The 13,021-nt window shown below is 43.6% G+C and overlaps 1 protein-coding gene across 3 annotated transcripts in view; it reads left to right on the top strand.

Moving 5' to 3' along the window:
• bltp3a (bridge-like lipid transfer protein family member 3A) overlaps nucleotides 1–13,021 on the top strand; it is a 184,257-nt gene that overhangs the window by 108,266 nt on the left and 62,970 nt on the right. For all 3 annotated transcript variants that reach the window (XM_086011508.1, XM_086011507.1, XM_086011509.1), the window contains 2 exons: nucleotides 3,805–3,959; nucleotides 11,029–11,170. In XM_086011508.1, coding sequence (XP_085867634.1) covers nucleotides 3,805–3,959; nucleotides 11,029–11,170 — 297 coding nt within the window. The remainder of the gene's footprint in view (nucleotides 1–3,804; nucleotides 3,960–11,028; nucleotides 11,171–13,021) is intronic.

The following is a 13,021-nucleotide window of genomic DNA, read 5'->3' as shown; positions in this document are numbered from 1 at the left end:
CACTGTTTGACTGTACAATGCCTAGTTACCTTTACAGCACGGTTTCAACGTGATGACGTCATGCCGTTAGTCACATGATGCCCCAATGGCGGGAAGAACGTGATGACGTCATGACGTCCGTCTCCGGACCAGAGGATCAGTCCTCGTGGAGCCCTCAAGGAGAGTAGTCCTGTTATTGATGTGTTCTAGCAGTTTCCAGTTTAAACTCATTAGGTAATTAAATTAATGAATTTTAATGAAACCAGAGTCGAACTCAGTCTTTTTGATAGGAACCTCTGTTCCTACAACATTTTATTTTTCTATTTTTTTAAAAAAACTTTTAAGCTGGTAAAAGCAGGCGTCCGTACGCCTGCTTTTACCAGGCGTAAGAATTTCATGGGCATTCAGCAGGTGGAAGTTGGGCAAATAGTGCAACTCTCCACCCGCGGAGGCCCTTCTCCCAGGGATACGGAGGATCTGTCAAGAGAATTCTTGACCAATCGCAAGTTCTGGGTTTTCGCGCATGCGCTTTGCATGCCTAAACCCGGAACTTGCGCGTACACACCCGTTGGGGTCGCATAATAAGGCTCATTACCAATGAAGGAGCTGAGCTTTTCTGTAACTGAACAAAGCTTAATAACTTTTGTAGATAATAGGTGAATAAACATGGTTGTCGGTCTTTGAGTAGTGTTAATTGATTTTGTTTCCCATGCTGTCCAGTTCTATTTCTGCCTGCAGTGATGTGATTGCTTCTTTTCCAGATAGGACAGTCACCACTTTTAGAGGGTGTTAGCAATGAAACACCCAGAGTTTGCATTCTCAGAGGAAGTCATTTATCCATGTAGGCCCCAAGAGGCAGGATTCTCAGTGAGGCAAGGAGGTCATGTGTTAAGAGGCTGGAGAAGTGTCGGTTATTGGTTTGACTATTTGCTGGAAAATTGACCATGAGATTGGGACTGTCACAGTTTTGCTATGAAGTCAATTGGCAACCAAACAAGTTTTTATAATTAGGATGTTGCAACAGCTTCTTGCTTGCTGTGGTTTTCAAATTTTGGCACACTTAACAAGAAGTTTGTCATAGCTCACAGTCTATCTCAACATTGATAGAACGAGCGTCACTTGTCTCATCCCAGGCCCATTAACCAGGATGGTTCCCATTCATTGTGAGGGCAACAAAAGATGTTTTCTTTAAACGCATACCTCAAGAGTGGGCGGAGGTGGGGGAGAGAGGGAGCAGGTTTTTGACCAGCCTATTCACACATCGCCAATGAGGAAAAGGTCGGGCTGGGAACAGAGAGCGGCAAAAGGATTAATGAGCAGCAGATTGTAAACAAAACATTGCTAGTTGTAGGCCTGGGGCCCAGAGCTAGAGCAATAATGCAGCTGGTCAGCTTTTGCAGTTACAAGTTTCCTATAAAGAAAAGTAATGGGGGAAAAAACACAAGTCAGCCCAGAAAAGGGACAGGGCATGTGGTTTATTATTTTTTCTCTACTTCATTCTCCCAGGTTGAGTTATGAGAAATTTTTCAAGACATGGTTTTTTAATTTCTAGAAATTTCAGAACTGCCCAAACCACAAATAGAAACAAAACCCAGAAAAGCACCTCGTATCCAACCTACTGAACGGAGTTGTTGTATATTTTTAATGAGCTCTTATAATAAAGGTCTCCCAAACTATCCCAGAAAGTTGCTTTGACAGTTACTCGTGCACTAATTTGCTATCTGAAGTAAAGCAGCATAATTATTCCTATATAAGTCTTGTCTCACTGTATTCCTCAGTCCATCTTCAAAAAGATTGAAGAAGCGCACATGAGGGCACATAGAAAGACACAATATCGAGTTGAGATGAGATTATTGTTAAACCCCAAATCTCGCTATTGTGTAATTACTCACACTCCTGACTAAGACGCTTGGAGTGCCTGAGAGAATTTCTCGGGCAGACCCAAAAACTTCTAACAATTGTATTACTGTGTAACTTTATGCAGTTAGTGTGACGCTGTTTGCATATTGTGCCACTTTTTTAGTTCGGATGAGTGTCCGATAAGTTGAGTAAAATAATGGCCATAATGTGGAGGACCAAGGCAGCTTGTATTAATTATTGTATTTTCTCGGATAGTTTAGACCTTTATTATGAGTTGCTTAAAAATACACAACTGTTGTTCAGTAGGTTAGATACTATGTGTTTTTCTGGGTTTTATATTTCTGTTTGTGGTTTGGGCATTTTTGCAGTAATCCAGAAATTAAAACCATGTCTTGAAAAATTTCTCTCAACTCAATCTGGAAGAATACTCACTGTTTTTCATACTGAACTATCTCCTTTAATACTTTAATTCATATCGATTTAAAGGGGGTTCTTCCAGCTCTACCTCTGAGTTGTATAAGGAGAAAAACTAGATGGTTGCCTGTATTAAGGATTTAATGAGGTTAAGGGGTGCGGTAGGAAGTACTGTATTGGATCGCGGTCAATGCAACAAGCATTGATGGTTACCCAGCATGGGGAAGGAAGGTGTAATATCTTGTATTGCTTATAACCTACCTTTGCCAGTTGAAATAATTTGGAGTCAGATTGTTCTGCTTTGAGATCTCCAGCACGTATCCAAGGTTCCAGGATTCCTCTTGTGCAGATTAAAAAAGTTGGTTGAGCGGTATGGAGTTAATCTTGGTTTGTCTCTGCTCCTCACCGCTATCCAGCAAATCTTCCTGGAAATACATGAGTGGATGTTAAGTGCGAACAGGCTACGGCTTGGCTGTAATGCTGTCTGCATTTGAACAGCTTGCCGGCACTCCGTACATATGAACGTATAACTATTTACCACTTTTACAAGATTCCGGGGGCTGTGGAACTGAACCTAGCAAGGAGTCATAACGTAAGAAATCAGAGCAGGAGTAGGCTCTTCAGCCCTTCGAGCCTGCTCCGCCATTCAATAACATCATGGCTGCTCTCATACCTTAACCCCACTTTCCCGCACTATCTTCATACCCCTTGATTCCTTTCGTATCCAAAAATCTATCAATCTCTCTCTTGAATATACACAACGACTGAGCAACCACAACCCTCTGGGGTAGAGAATTCCAAAGATTCACCACCCTCTGAGTGAAGACATTTCTCCTCATCTCAATCCTAAATGGCCAACCCTTTATCCTGAGACTGACCCCTAGTTCTAGACTCCAGCCAGGGGAAACTGCCTCTCAGCATCTACCCTGTCAGGCCCTCTAAGAATATTATACGTTTCAATGAGATCACACCTCATTCTTCTAAACTACACAATATAGGCCCATTCTACACAATCTCTCCTCATGGGACAATCCTCTCATCGCAGGAATCAGTCTGGTGAACCTTCGTTGCATTCCCTCTAAGGCAATTATATCCTTGGGTAAGGAGACCAAAACTGCGCACACTACTCCAGGTGTGGTCTCGCCCAAAGCCCTATATAATTGGGTCCATGGCATCAGGTGAGAAGGCTAGAAAACTGATTGAAAAGGGGTGGGGAATGATGCACCTGAAATATACAACAAAAATTAGGTAAGTGCCTCATTCAGCAACTGATTTTCAATAGCTGATCTCTAAAGCCATGGGCACTTTGCCTGAAGTATTGTGTATTACATGTTAATTCTCGGCCATGTAGCAGAATAATGCACAAGGTACCATTCAAGTGAAACTTGTACACAGGACAACTTTGATAGTGGGCCTCCCTGAAATATAGAAAGTTCCGCCTTGACAAAGCTGTTGGGGAAGCATCTTTTTCACAGGAGATGCTTCATACCAGTGACCTCCGCACTAGAAGAGTACTGGTTACTGCAATTCCCACTCTTGTCTTCTTTGCAGCGGGGTCACCGACTCGGAAAGGAAGTACTGCTGGCAAAAGACGTGGAAGCGATCAGTCGGCAACAACGACTTGTCCTGATTCTCGCCAGCCACCGTGGAGCAGGCTGCGCTCTAGCTGTGTGGTTGTCCGCATTGATGATTTGGATGTTTATCAGGTAGGGAGGGGCTGTTGGACATTCATTCTGTGTGTAATGCTGCTGACTCTTTACAACTTTTGTTGGTTGAATATGCTTGGGCTTTGCTACTTAATTTTTTTTTAAGAAAACGTTTTCTCTTTATTACACAAGTGGTTGGAAGTGAGGAATGTCTTTAAAGGGAAAATGTTAATTGCTCTCTGCCCCATTTTGTTCAGTTACCAAAGTTATTTATAAACTTCCAGTAGAAAAAAATCTTAACTTTTAATGGCTTTGTCAGTGTCATGGAGTCCAAAACATTCTGGATCTGACTTTCACTGAAAAGCCATTAATCTGAAGCAGAAGAGACCCCATACTCTGAGCCCAGGTGCTAATCTGGAGCCATCAGTGATTGTAAAATGCAGTACCAGCTCAACATATAGATGCCAAGCTGGAATTGGAATGGGAGGTTGACCTGCTTGATGCCCTCTACTGATCTTGTTCACTGCTGGTTGTAAAGCGAGATGGCACGCTGTTGCAGTCCTTTTGGTGTAAACTGTGTTTTGCTCCCCCCGCACTTCATGGGGAAGTACTTCCAACAATTGAGAAGTTGCTATATTGAGAACCTTGGGTGCAGCTTAACATAGAGTTAATAAGTTAATGTGTTGTGGCACTGCGCCCTGGTTTGTTTTTATTTAACTGATTGTCACCCTTGAAACAACAACAACTTTTACAACAGCAACCACTTAAAAGCATATATACAGCAATGCCATATTGCTACCCCACTGCCTCAAATCATGAAACAATCAGACAAGGTTCTATACAAGTTTAACATAACTTCTCTGCTTTTGAATTTTATTTCTCTAGAAATGAGCCCCAGTTTGCACGTTTATGGCTTTTTTAACCTGCGTTCCCACTTTTATTGATTTGTGAATCTACCCCTAGATTCCTTTGCACCTCTATCCCATTTAGACTCTTACTTTCCAAGGAGTAGGTCACCTCCTTATTCCTCCAACCAAAATGCACCACCTCACCCTTATCTATATTGGAATTCATTTGTTATTTACATGCCCATTCTGCAAGTTTGTTTCGGGTAGGATTAATTACGTTTTTAGTTCGTCATGTACAAACTCTATTTAATAAATTACTTGTCAGAAATGACTGGGACATAAAAGAACTGCATAATAATGCAGTAACACTTCAGAAACGTCACTCAGTTACACGGTTATGCATCGACAAACCATCCAAAAGCCCAAGGTGAGCTGAAAGAGGCATATCTATTCGTGCAATTTGTATTAATTTTAAAGTTTTCAAAGTATTCGCCCATCCCTCATGTCACTATAGCAATGGCTGCGCAAGCAACAGGAGCAGCGGCTTTCCGATGGTGCTGACGTGCTGTACGCCCAGATAAGTAATTAGAATATTAATCACAATGCAACCAGACAACCAACAAATGTAAAGTTCTTTAGTTCACAGTATAAAAAAAAATTGAACAAAAACGGGCATCCGTATTTCCAACTTCAATCACTTCCATTAATAAATGTCTACTTGAACCAACACACCTAACATGTCAGAAATGCAGCACTTATTCTCAAGTGCAGAAAAACACACACACAATTTGCGTCACCGGATTAAAAACAAAAAGCAGGAAAAGCTTTGATCATCAGTTTAATTGAAGTATTTTCTGTCTTAATAAACAAATAGTTTCTTCTAAAGTAGCTTCCTGCAATTTTTATACATCATTACATAACTCGTATTTCTATTAACACTCCACTAAATGTTTAAGAGGAAATCTATATTTACATTATTCTTGGGACTTGGCAGGACTATAGAACAACAGACAAAATAAAATGGTTTGTGGTTTTTTGCCTTTTTGGTTCTCTTCCTAAACGTCTTAATACATTTTATTGACTTTTTAAAAATATGTAACTCTGACAAATCCTCCCAGCCCTCGCCTCCCTCAATAGCATGGTTGCATGTTTGTGTAAAGCTACTCGCTTCAGTCGATCATTCAAAATCAGATATTGAGAAATTTCAATTTTAAAATGTTATAAGCATTTCAGAACCTCTTTAAAAGTGTTTGGACTTCAAGACCTGGTTGAAACTTGTTTAGATGAGTGGAAAATTGATTTTTGTTTCTGTTTCTTCCAAAATCATACTTGAAACTGAGAGGCAAAAAAAGTGTTTAACACTCAAATGTGAAAAGTTCATTAAAAATCTTTAAATTCATTCAAGTCTCATTGCAGCTTTGACAGAGGTTGCTCCAAGTTTCTCTTTCCCTCTTCAACGCTGTCATTAAACATACAACAAAAGAAAAGAAACTCTAATTCCAAACAGAGCTCAAATAAGAAAGTGAATAAAGTGGTTAAACTTCCTAAGAAGGCGGTGAGGTTATCTATCCCCAGTCTTGGCAATGAGTTGGGATCAATTTTGGAGAAGTTGTTTCCTCTTTTTCTGCTGCCGTTCCCTCGGTCTCTCACAGACTCTGAGGTACAAACAGGGGCACAAACTTTTTCCCCTCTCTCATAACGTGATTTAAATAATCCTGATAGACTCTTTCAAAAAGGGGACAACACCTGGCAAAATTTAACAAGAATTTACCGCGGGACATTCAATATCACTTTCCCGTATTTTTTTCCCGCTTTAAACAATTTTCTGAATTTTTAGAAAAAATAAATTCTCATTTTGGTTTCACCGGGGGCCTAAAACTGCAGCCTTCTTCCAGCGGCCATTGTACATGTGCTGCGCCTCCACCTGTGTTGTTCCAAAGTGTGGCCGCCACTCAGTCCTTGGGAACGGACCCTCACACCACGCTTGCTCGCGCTCTCTCTCTCTCCCCAATTTCTCCTCCCTCCCTCTCCTTCCCCCTCTCCCTCTCTCCGATTTTCCCCCCACCGCCACCAACGGATCCCCTGACCTCCGCATGGAGCCAGTGAAAGCGTGGCCCAACTGGATACTGCGCATGCGCGGCTCCGGTATCCCGCAAGCCAGTGCTGAAGGAGTTCAAGGGAGAAAACCAAATCCCTCCTGGCATTACACAGCAACCCATCAACCATTGGAACACACTTCAAGAGCTGCAATTGGGATCGGCCCTGAGGTCGCAAGACTCACAATTGAGTCTCTGGATTCCTGGGGCCATTGTGTATTGGGCCCTTCCCCCTTCCCCGTTCCAGCTACTGTCCAGTTCTCTCTGCGGCATTTAATTTGAAGTGAGCTTGAGCTCTGGAAAGCTGCGCATCTTAGAGGAAACTGTGCTTGGCTGCCTCCTATTTCTCATCTATATGCTGCCCCTTGGCGACATCATCTGAAAACACGGCGTCAGCTTCCACATGCACTGACGACACCCAGCTCTACCTCACCACCACTTCTCTCGACCCCTCCACGGTCTCTAAATTGTCAGACTGTATGTCAGATATCCAGTACTGGGTAAGCAGAAATTTTCTCCAATTAAATATTGGGAAGACTGAAACCATTGTCTTTGGTTCCTGACACAAACTCCGTTCCCTAGCCACCCTCTCCCAAGCATCTGTCTGAGGCTGAACCAGACTGTTCGCAACCCTGGTGTCCTTTCGATCCTGAAATGAGCTTCCGACCACATATCCATGACATAAATACTGTGGCAACAAGAGCAGGTTTGAGGCAGGGTATTCTGCGGCGAGTGTCTCACCTCCTGACTTCCCAAAGCCTTTCCACTATCTACAAGGCACAAGTAAGGAGTGTGATGGAATACTCTCCACTTGCCTGGGTGAGTGCAGCTCCAGCAACACTCAAGAAGCTCGACACCATCCAGGACAAAGCAGCCCGCTTGATTGGCACCCCAGCCACCACCTTAAACATTCACTCTCTCCACCACCGGCGTACCTTGGCTGCAGTGTCTACCATTTACAAGATGCACTACAGCAACTCGCCAAGGCTCCTTCAGCAGCACCTCCCAAACCCACGACCTCTTCCACCTAGAAGGACAAGGGCAGTAGGCGCATGGGAACACCACCACCTCCAAGTTCCCCTCCAAGTCACACACCATCCTGACTTGGAAGTATATCGCCGTTCCTCCATCATCGCTGGGTCAAAATCCAGGCACTCCCTCCCTAACAGCACTGTAGGAGTACCTTCACCACACGGACTGCACGAGAGCAATTAGTGATGGGCAATAAATGCTGATTTGCCAGCGACGCCCACATCCCATGAAAGAATTTTTTTTTAAAAACCTAAAACCGCCTATTTCCACCTCCGTAACATCGCCTGCCTCCGCCCCGCCTCAGCTCACCTGCTGCTGAAACCCTCATCCATGCCTTTGTTACCTCTAGACTTGACTATTCCAACGCACTCTTGGCTGGCCTCCCACATTCTACCCGACATAAACTTGAGCTCATCCAAAACTCGGCTGTCCGTGTCCTAACTCGCACCAAGTCCCGTTCACCCATCACCCTGTGCTCGCTGACCTCCATTGGCTCCCAGTTAAGCAACACCTCGATCTCAAAATTCTCATCCTTGTTTTCAAATCCCTCCATGGCCTCGCCCCTTCCTATCTCTGTAATCTCCTTCAGCCCCACAACCGCCCGCCCGCACCCCCCTGCCGAGATATCTGTGCTCCTCTAATTCTGCCCTCTTGAGCATCACTGATAATCGCTCAACCATCGGTGGCCGTGCCTTCAGCTGCCTAGGCTCTAAGCTCTAGAATTCCCTCCTTAAACCTCTCTGCCTCTCTACCTCCCTATTCTCATTTTAAGATGCTCCTTAAAACCTACCTCTTTGACCAAGCTTTATCTGCCCTCATTTTTTATGTGGCTCGGTGTCAAATTTTTGTCTCTCAACACTCCTGTGATGCTCCTTGTGACGTTTTACTAGGTTAAAGATGTTATACAAATATAAGTTGTTGTTGCATGTGAGGGTGTGGAAGAGTGCCTGATCTGAATAGTTAGTCATAGTGTGAAATTTTTAAAAGGCTTTGTCTTAAAATGCTCTCGTCTTTCCTTCCCTCTTCACCCCCACCCCCCGGCTGATGAAGTATATATGGAGGTTATATTTAATTTAATGAGCAAGACTAACTTTCCATATTCTTTGCTGCGAAAAGAGCAAACTTGTTCATACACTGGCACCAGTCCTCCACCGTAACCTACTGCCAGGATGTGTGAGGAACCAAAATAACAACAGAAAATGCTGGAAAAACTCAGCAGGTCAGAACATCCGTGGAGAGAAATTTGAGTTGACGTTTTGGGTCGAAACCCTTTTTCAAAACTGGAAAGAAAAGAAAATAGATCGAAGGCAGGGCTGCGATCGAACAAAAGAAGTAAAAGAGACAAAAGGTATTCGAAACCAGACGGGATGGTAATAGGCCGGTGGAGACAAAGGCAGCTGAGATTAGGTGTGAAGTGTACTGGCAGGTAAGAGACAGCTGCCAGGTGGGAGAGAGAAACAAAAGGAAAGGGAGGGGGGAAAGGACGACCCAAAACAAAGGGGTGGAAAAAATTATAAGTAAAAAAGTAATAGGGGCCGAGGTTATGATCTGAAATTGTTGAACTCGATATTGAGTCCGGAAGGCTGCAGAGTGCCTAATCGGAAGATGAGGTGCTGTTCCTCGAGTTTACGTTGAGCTTCCGTGGAACAATACAAGAGGCCAAGGACGGTGAGGTCCGAGTGGGAATGGAGCGGTGAATTAAAATGACAGGCGACTGGAAGCTCGGGGTCACCCTTACGGACTGAACGGAGGTGTTCCGCAAAGCGGTCACCCAATCTGCGTTTGGTCTCCCCAATGTAGAGGAGACCGTATAGTGAGCAGCAAATACAGTATACTAGATTGCAAGAAGTCTATTACCATCTATTACCGGCCGATTACCATCCCGTCTGGTTTCGAATACCTTTTATTGTCTCTCTTACTTCTTTTGTTTGATCACAGCCCTGCCTTCGATCTATTTTATTTTCTTTCCAGTTTTGAAAAAGGGTTTCGACCCGAAACGTCAACTCAAATTTCTCTCCACGGATGTTGCCTGACCTGCTGAGTTTTTCCAGCATTTTCTGTTGTTATTGCAGATTTCCAGCATCTGCAGTATTTTGCTATCGTGTGTGAGGAACCACCCTGTTGTGACTTAATCCTTTTGTTCGGTGCCCCAACACACACAAACTGCAGCTCCCAGCATATCAGAAGTGAAATTGTGAACCTGGTGGAGAAAAGATTGAACCGATTTGTCACTCATTCCATGGTTTATTTGCTGTTCAAATACCCAGTGGCGCTGTGCTGCCCACCTCTCTACTTGGAACCTGACATAGTCTATCACAATGTCAAAACGGTGTGATGTAATGTCCTCAGTAGTATTTCAGCACTATTGAAGTCTAGGACTATGGTTCTAAATGTATTATACTCTGTAATAATTCCATCCTGTGTTCTTTAGGTTTTGATCTTCCCTCTTGGAATTTGTGCTCCATATATGACTTTTGCCTCAATCTAAGTTTCTGGTTAAACTTTTATGTACTTTTCTTGAAGGTTTAATTGATTTTTTTACTATCCTCATCTCCTACATAAGTATTGATATTTGTTTGTATCTGGCTCTCGACCATTTAAGAGCTGTATTGTGGTAAAAGGAGCAGTGAAGCAAGCTTCAGATTCTTACTGTAGTTTTGGGTGGCGGGACGGAGTAACTATCCCACGCTAGAAGTGTTTCTGAATGTAGTCAGCGATGTGCTCCTGGATCGCCTAAGTGTAACTGAGAGCCAGAGTGCTCGAATGAATGGTGACTGAAAGTTGTAAGTAAGTTTCCCCTACCCCCTTTTTCCACTCATTTTGATAGCTGGAGAAACACCTCCGGTCTCTGAAGATAGCTTGGGCTGTGATGAGGGGAATTTCATGTTCAACTCAGACCTGTCATTCCATGGTGCTCTGCATCCATTAACTTAACTTCTAATGCCTGTCTCTGAAATATTTTACAGTCTACTTTGGTGAATCTGGCAATATATTGTAGACGAAAATGATTGTACATTATCTGTGTCACTGACTAATTGATGCATCTGATAGTCCTCTTTGCCAGGTTGTGTAATGAAATGGTTATAAAAAGAAATTAATTGCAGCACTTGGAGGTCACGGTTAATACAATATCAATGCTTTGTTTGATTTAAGGTCTCAACAGCAGGTCAGCATGGTAAGAAGCCCACGACTTTGCTTTCCTGCAACAGGGCATCATACCATCTTCCAGCTGGCATGTCAGCAATTCACATCGAATTCACTGAATACTATTTTCCTGACAGTAAAGAATTTCCTGGTAAGGCTTTGATGAATAAGTAGCTTTTCAAAATGTACAGTAAACGTGGCAAGCTTGAGCTAATTGTTCAATTTATTATTGTAATTTGTGGTGTACAAAACGCCCTGTTTCATAGCTATGCTGCACAATGTAAAATGAGTCATTTTTTGGTAACAAGGTAAGTTATCTGCCTATTGTAGAAGAAAAGCTGATATTTAAGTAAATGACCAGCTGTGATGGCGATGGAACAAGTCAGTATTCATTTGTACAGCAACTGTGATGGACACAGGAATCATGTAAATGTTGTGCCTCTTTGTACAAATAAAGCGCAGCTTCTATGTCTCCACTTCAATTTGGTGTATATTGTGTGACTTGAGTGGTATGTTTTGCGCATTGCTGACATTATCTGCAGGCTGTAGAATATTAATGGTCATGCAATAGTTTTATTTCCTTAACATTTCATTGAATGAAATAGCACAGGAGGCCATTCGGCCCATCGTGCCTGAGACGGATCTTTGAAAGAGCTATACAATTAGTCCCACTCCCCGGTCATTTCCCCATAGCCCTGCAAATTTGTCTCTCTCGGGTATTTATCCAATTCCCTTTTGAAAGTTATTATTGAATCTGTTCCACCACCCTTTCAGGCAGTGCATTCCAGATCATCATAACTTGCTGTGTAAAAAAAAATCTCCTAATTTCCCCTCTGGTTCTTTCGCCAATTACCTTAAATCTGCCCCCTCTGGTTACTTGTCAGCTGTTGATGAATTATTACAGTAAGTGAATTGTTTTCAGTAGCCAGCTCTTAATGTTCTCTGTCCTCTGTACCACTATTTGATTCTTTTTTCTTATTCGTTCATGGGATTTGGGCGTCGCTGGCAAGGCCAGCATTTATTGCCCATCCCTAGTTGCCCTTGAGAAGGTGGTGGTGAGCCGCCGCCACTTTGAACCACTGCAGTCTGTGTGGTGAAGGTACTCCCACAGTGCTGTTAGGGAGGGACTGCCAGGAGTTTGACCCAGCGACGATGAAGTAATGCCAAAATATTTCCAAGTCAGGATGATGTGTGACTTGGAGGGGTACTTGGAGGTGATGGTGTTCCCATGCGCCTGCTGCCCTTGTCCTTCTAGGTGGTAGAGGTCACAGGCTTGGGAGGTGCTGCCGAAGAAGCCTTGGCGAGTTGCTGCAGTGCATCTTGTAGATGGTACACACTGCAGCCATGGTATGCCAGTGGTGGAGAGAGTGAATGTTTAAGGTGGTGGATGTGGTGCCAATCAAGCGGGCTGCTTTGTCCTGGATGGTGTCGAGCTTCTTGAGTGTTGTTGGAGCTGCACTCATCTAGGCAAATGGAGAGTATTCCGGCAAATGGAGAGTATTCCATCACACCCCTTGATTGTTGGAGATAATCATTGCCTGGCACTTGTGTGCTGCGAATGTTACTTGCCACTTATCAGCCCAAACCTGGATGTCATCCAGGTCTTGCTGCATGTGGGCATGGACTGCTTCATTATCTGAGGAGTTGCGAATAAAACTGAACACTGTGCAATCATCAGCGAACATCCCCATTTCTGACCATATGATGGAGGGAAAGTCATGATGAAGCAGCTGAAGATGGTTGGTCCTCAGACACTACCCTGAGGAACTCCTGCAGCGATGCCCTGGGGCTGAGATGATTTCTCCATTATTCCCATTGACTTCAATTTTACAAGGGCTCCTTGATGCCACATTCGGTCAAGTGCTGCCTTGATGTCAAGGGCAGTCACTCTCACCTCACTTCTGGAATTCAGCTCTTGTCTATGTTTGGACCAAGGCTGCAATGAGGTCTGGAGTCGAGTGGTCCTGACGGAATCCAAGCTGAGCATCGGTGAGAAGGTTGT

This window comes from Somniosus microcephalus, chromosome 18 (assembly GCF_052327205.1).
Source record: "Somniosus microcephalus isolate GS21.2 chromosome 18, FLI_Smic_1.0, whole genome shotgun sequence".
Lineage (NCBI taxonomy): Eukaryota > Metazoa > Chordata > Chondrichthyes > Squaliformes > Somniosidae > Somniosus > Somniosus microcephalus.
This window is presented reverse-complemented; position numbering and strand designations above follow the sequence as displayed.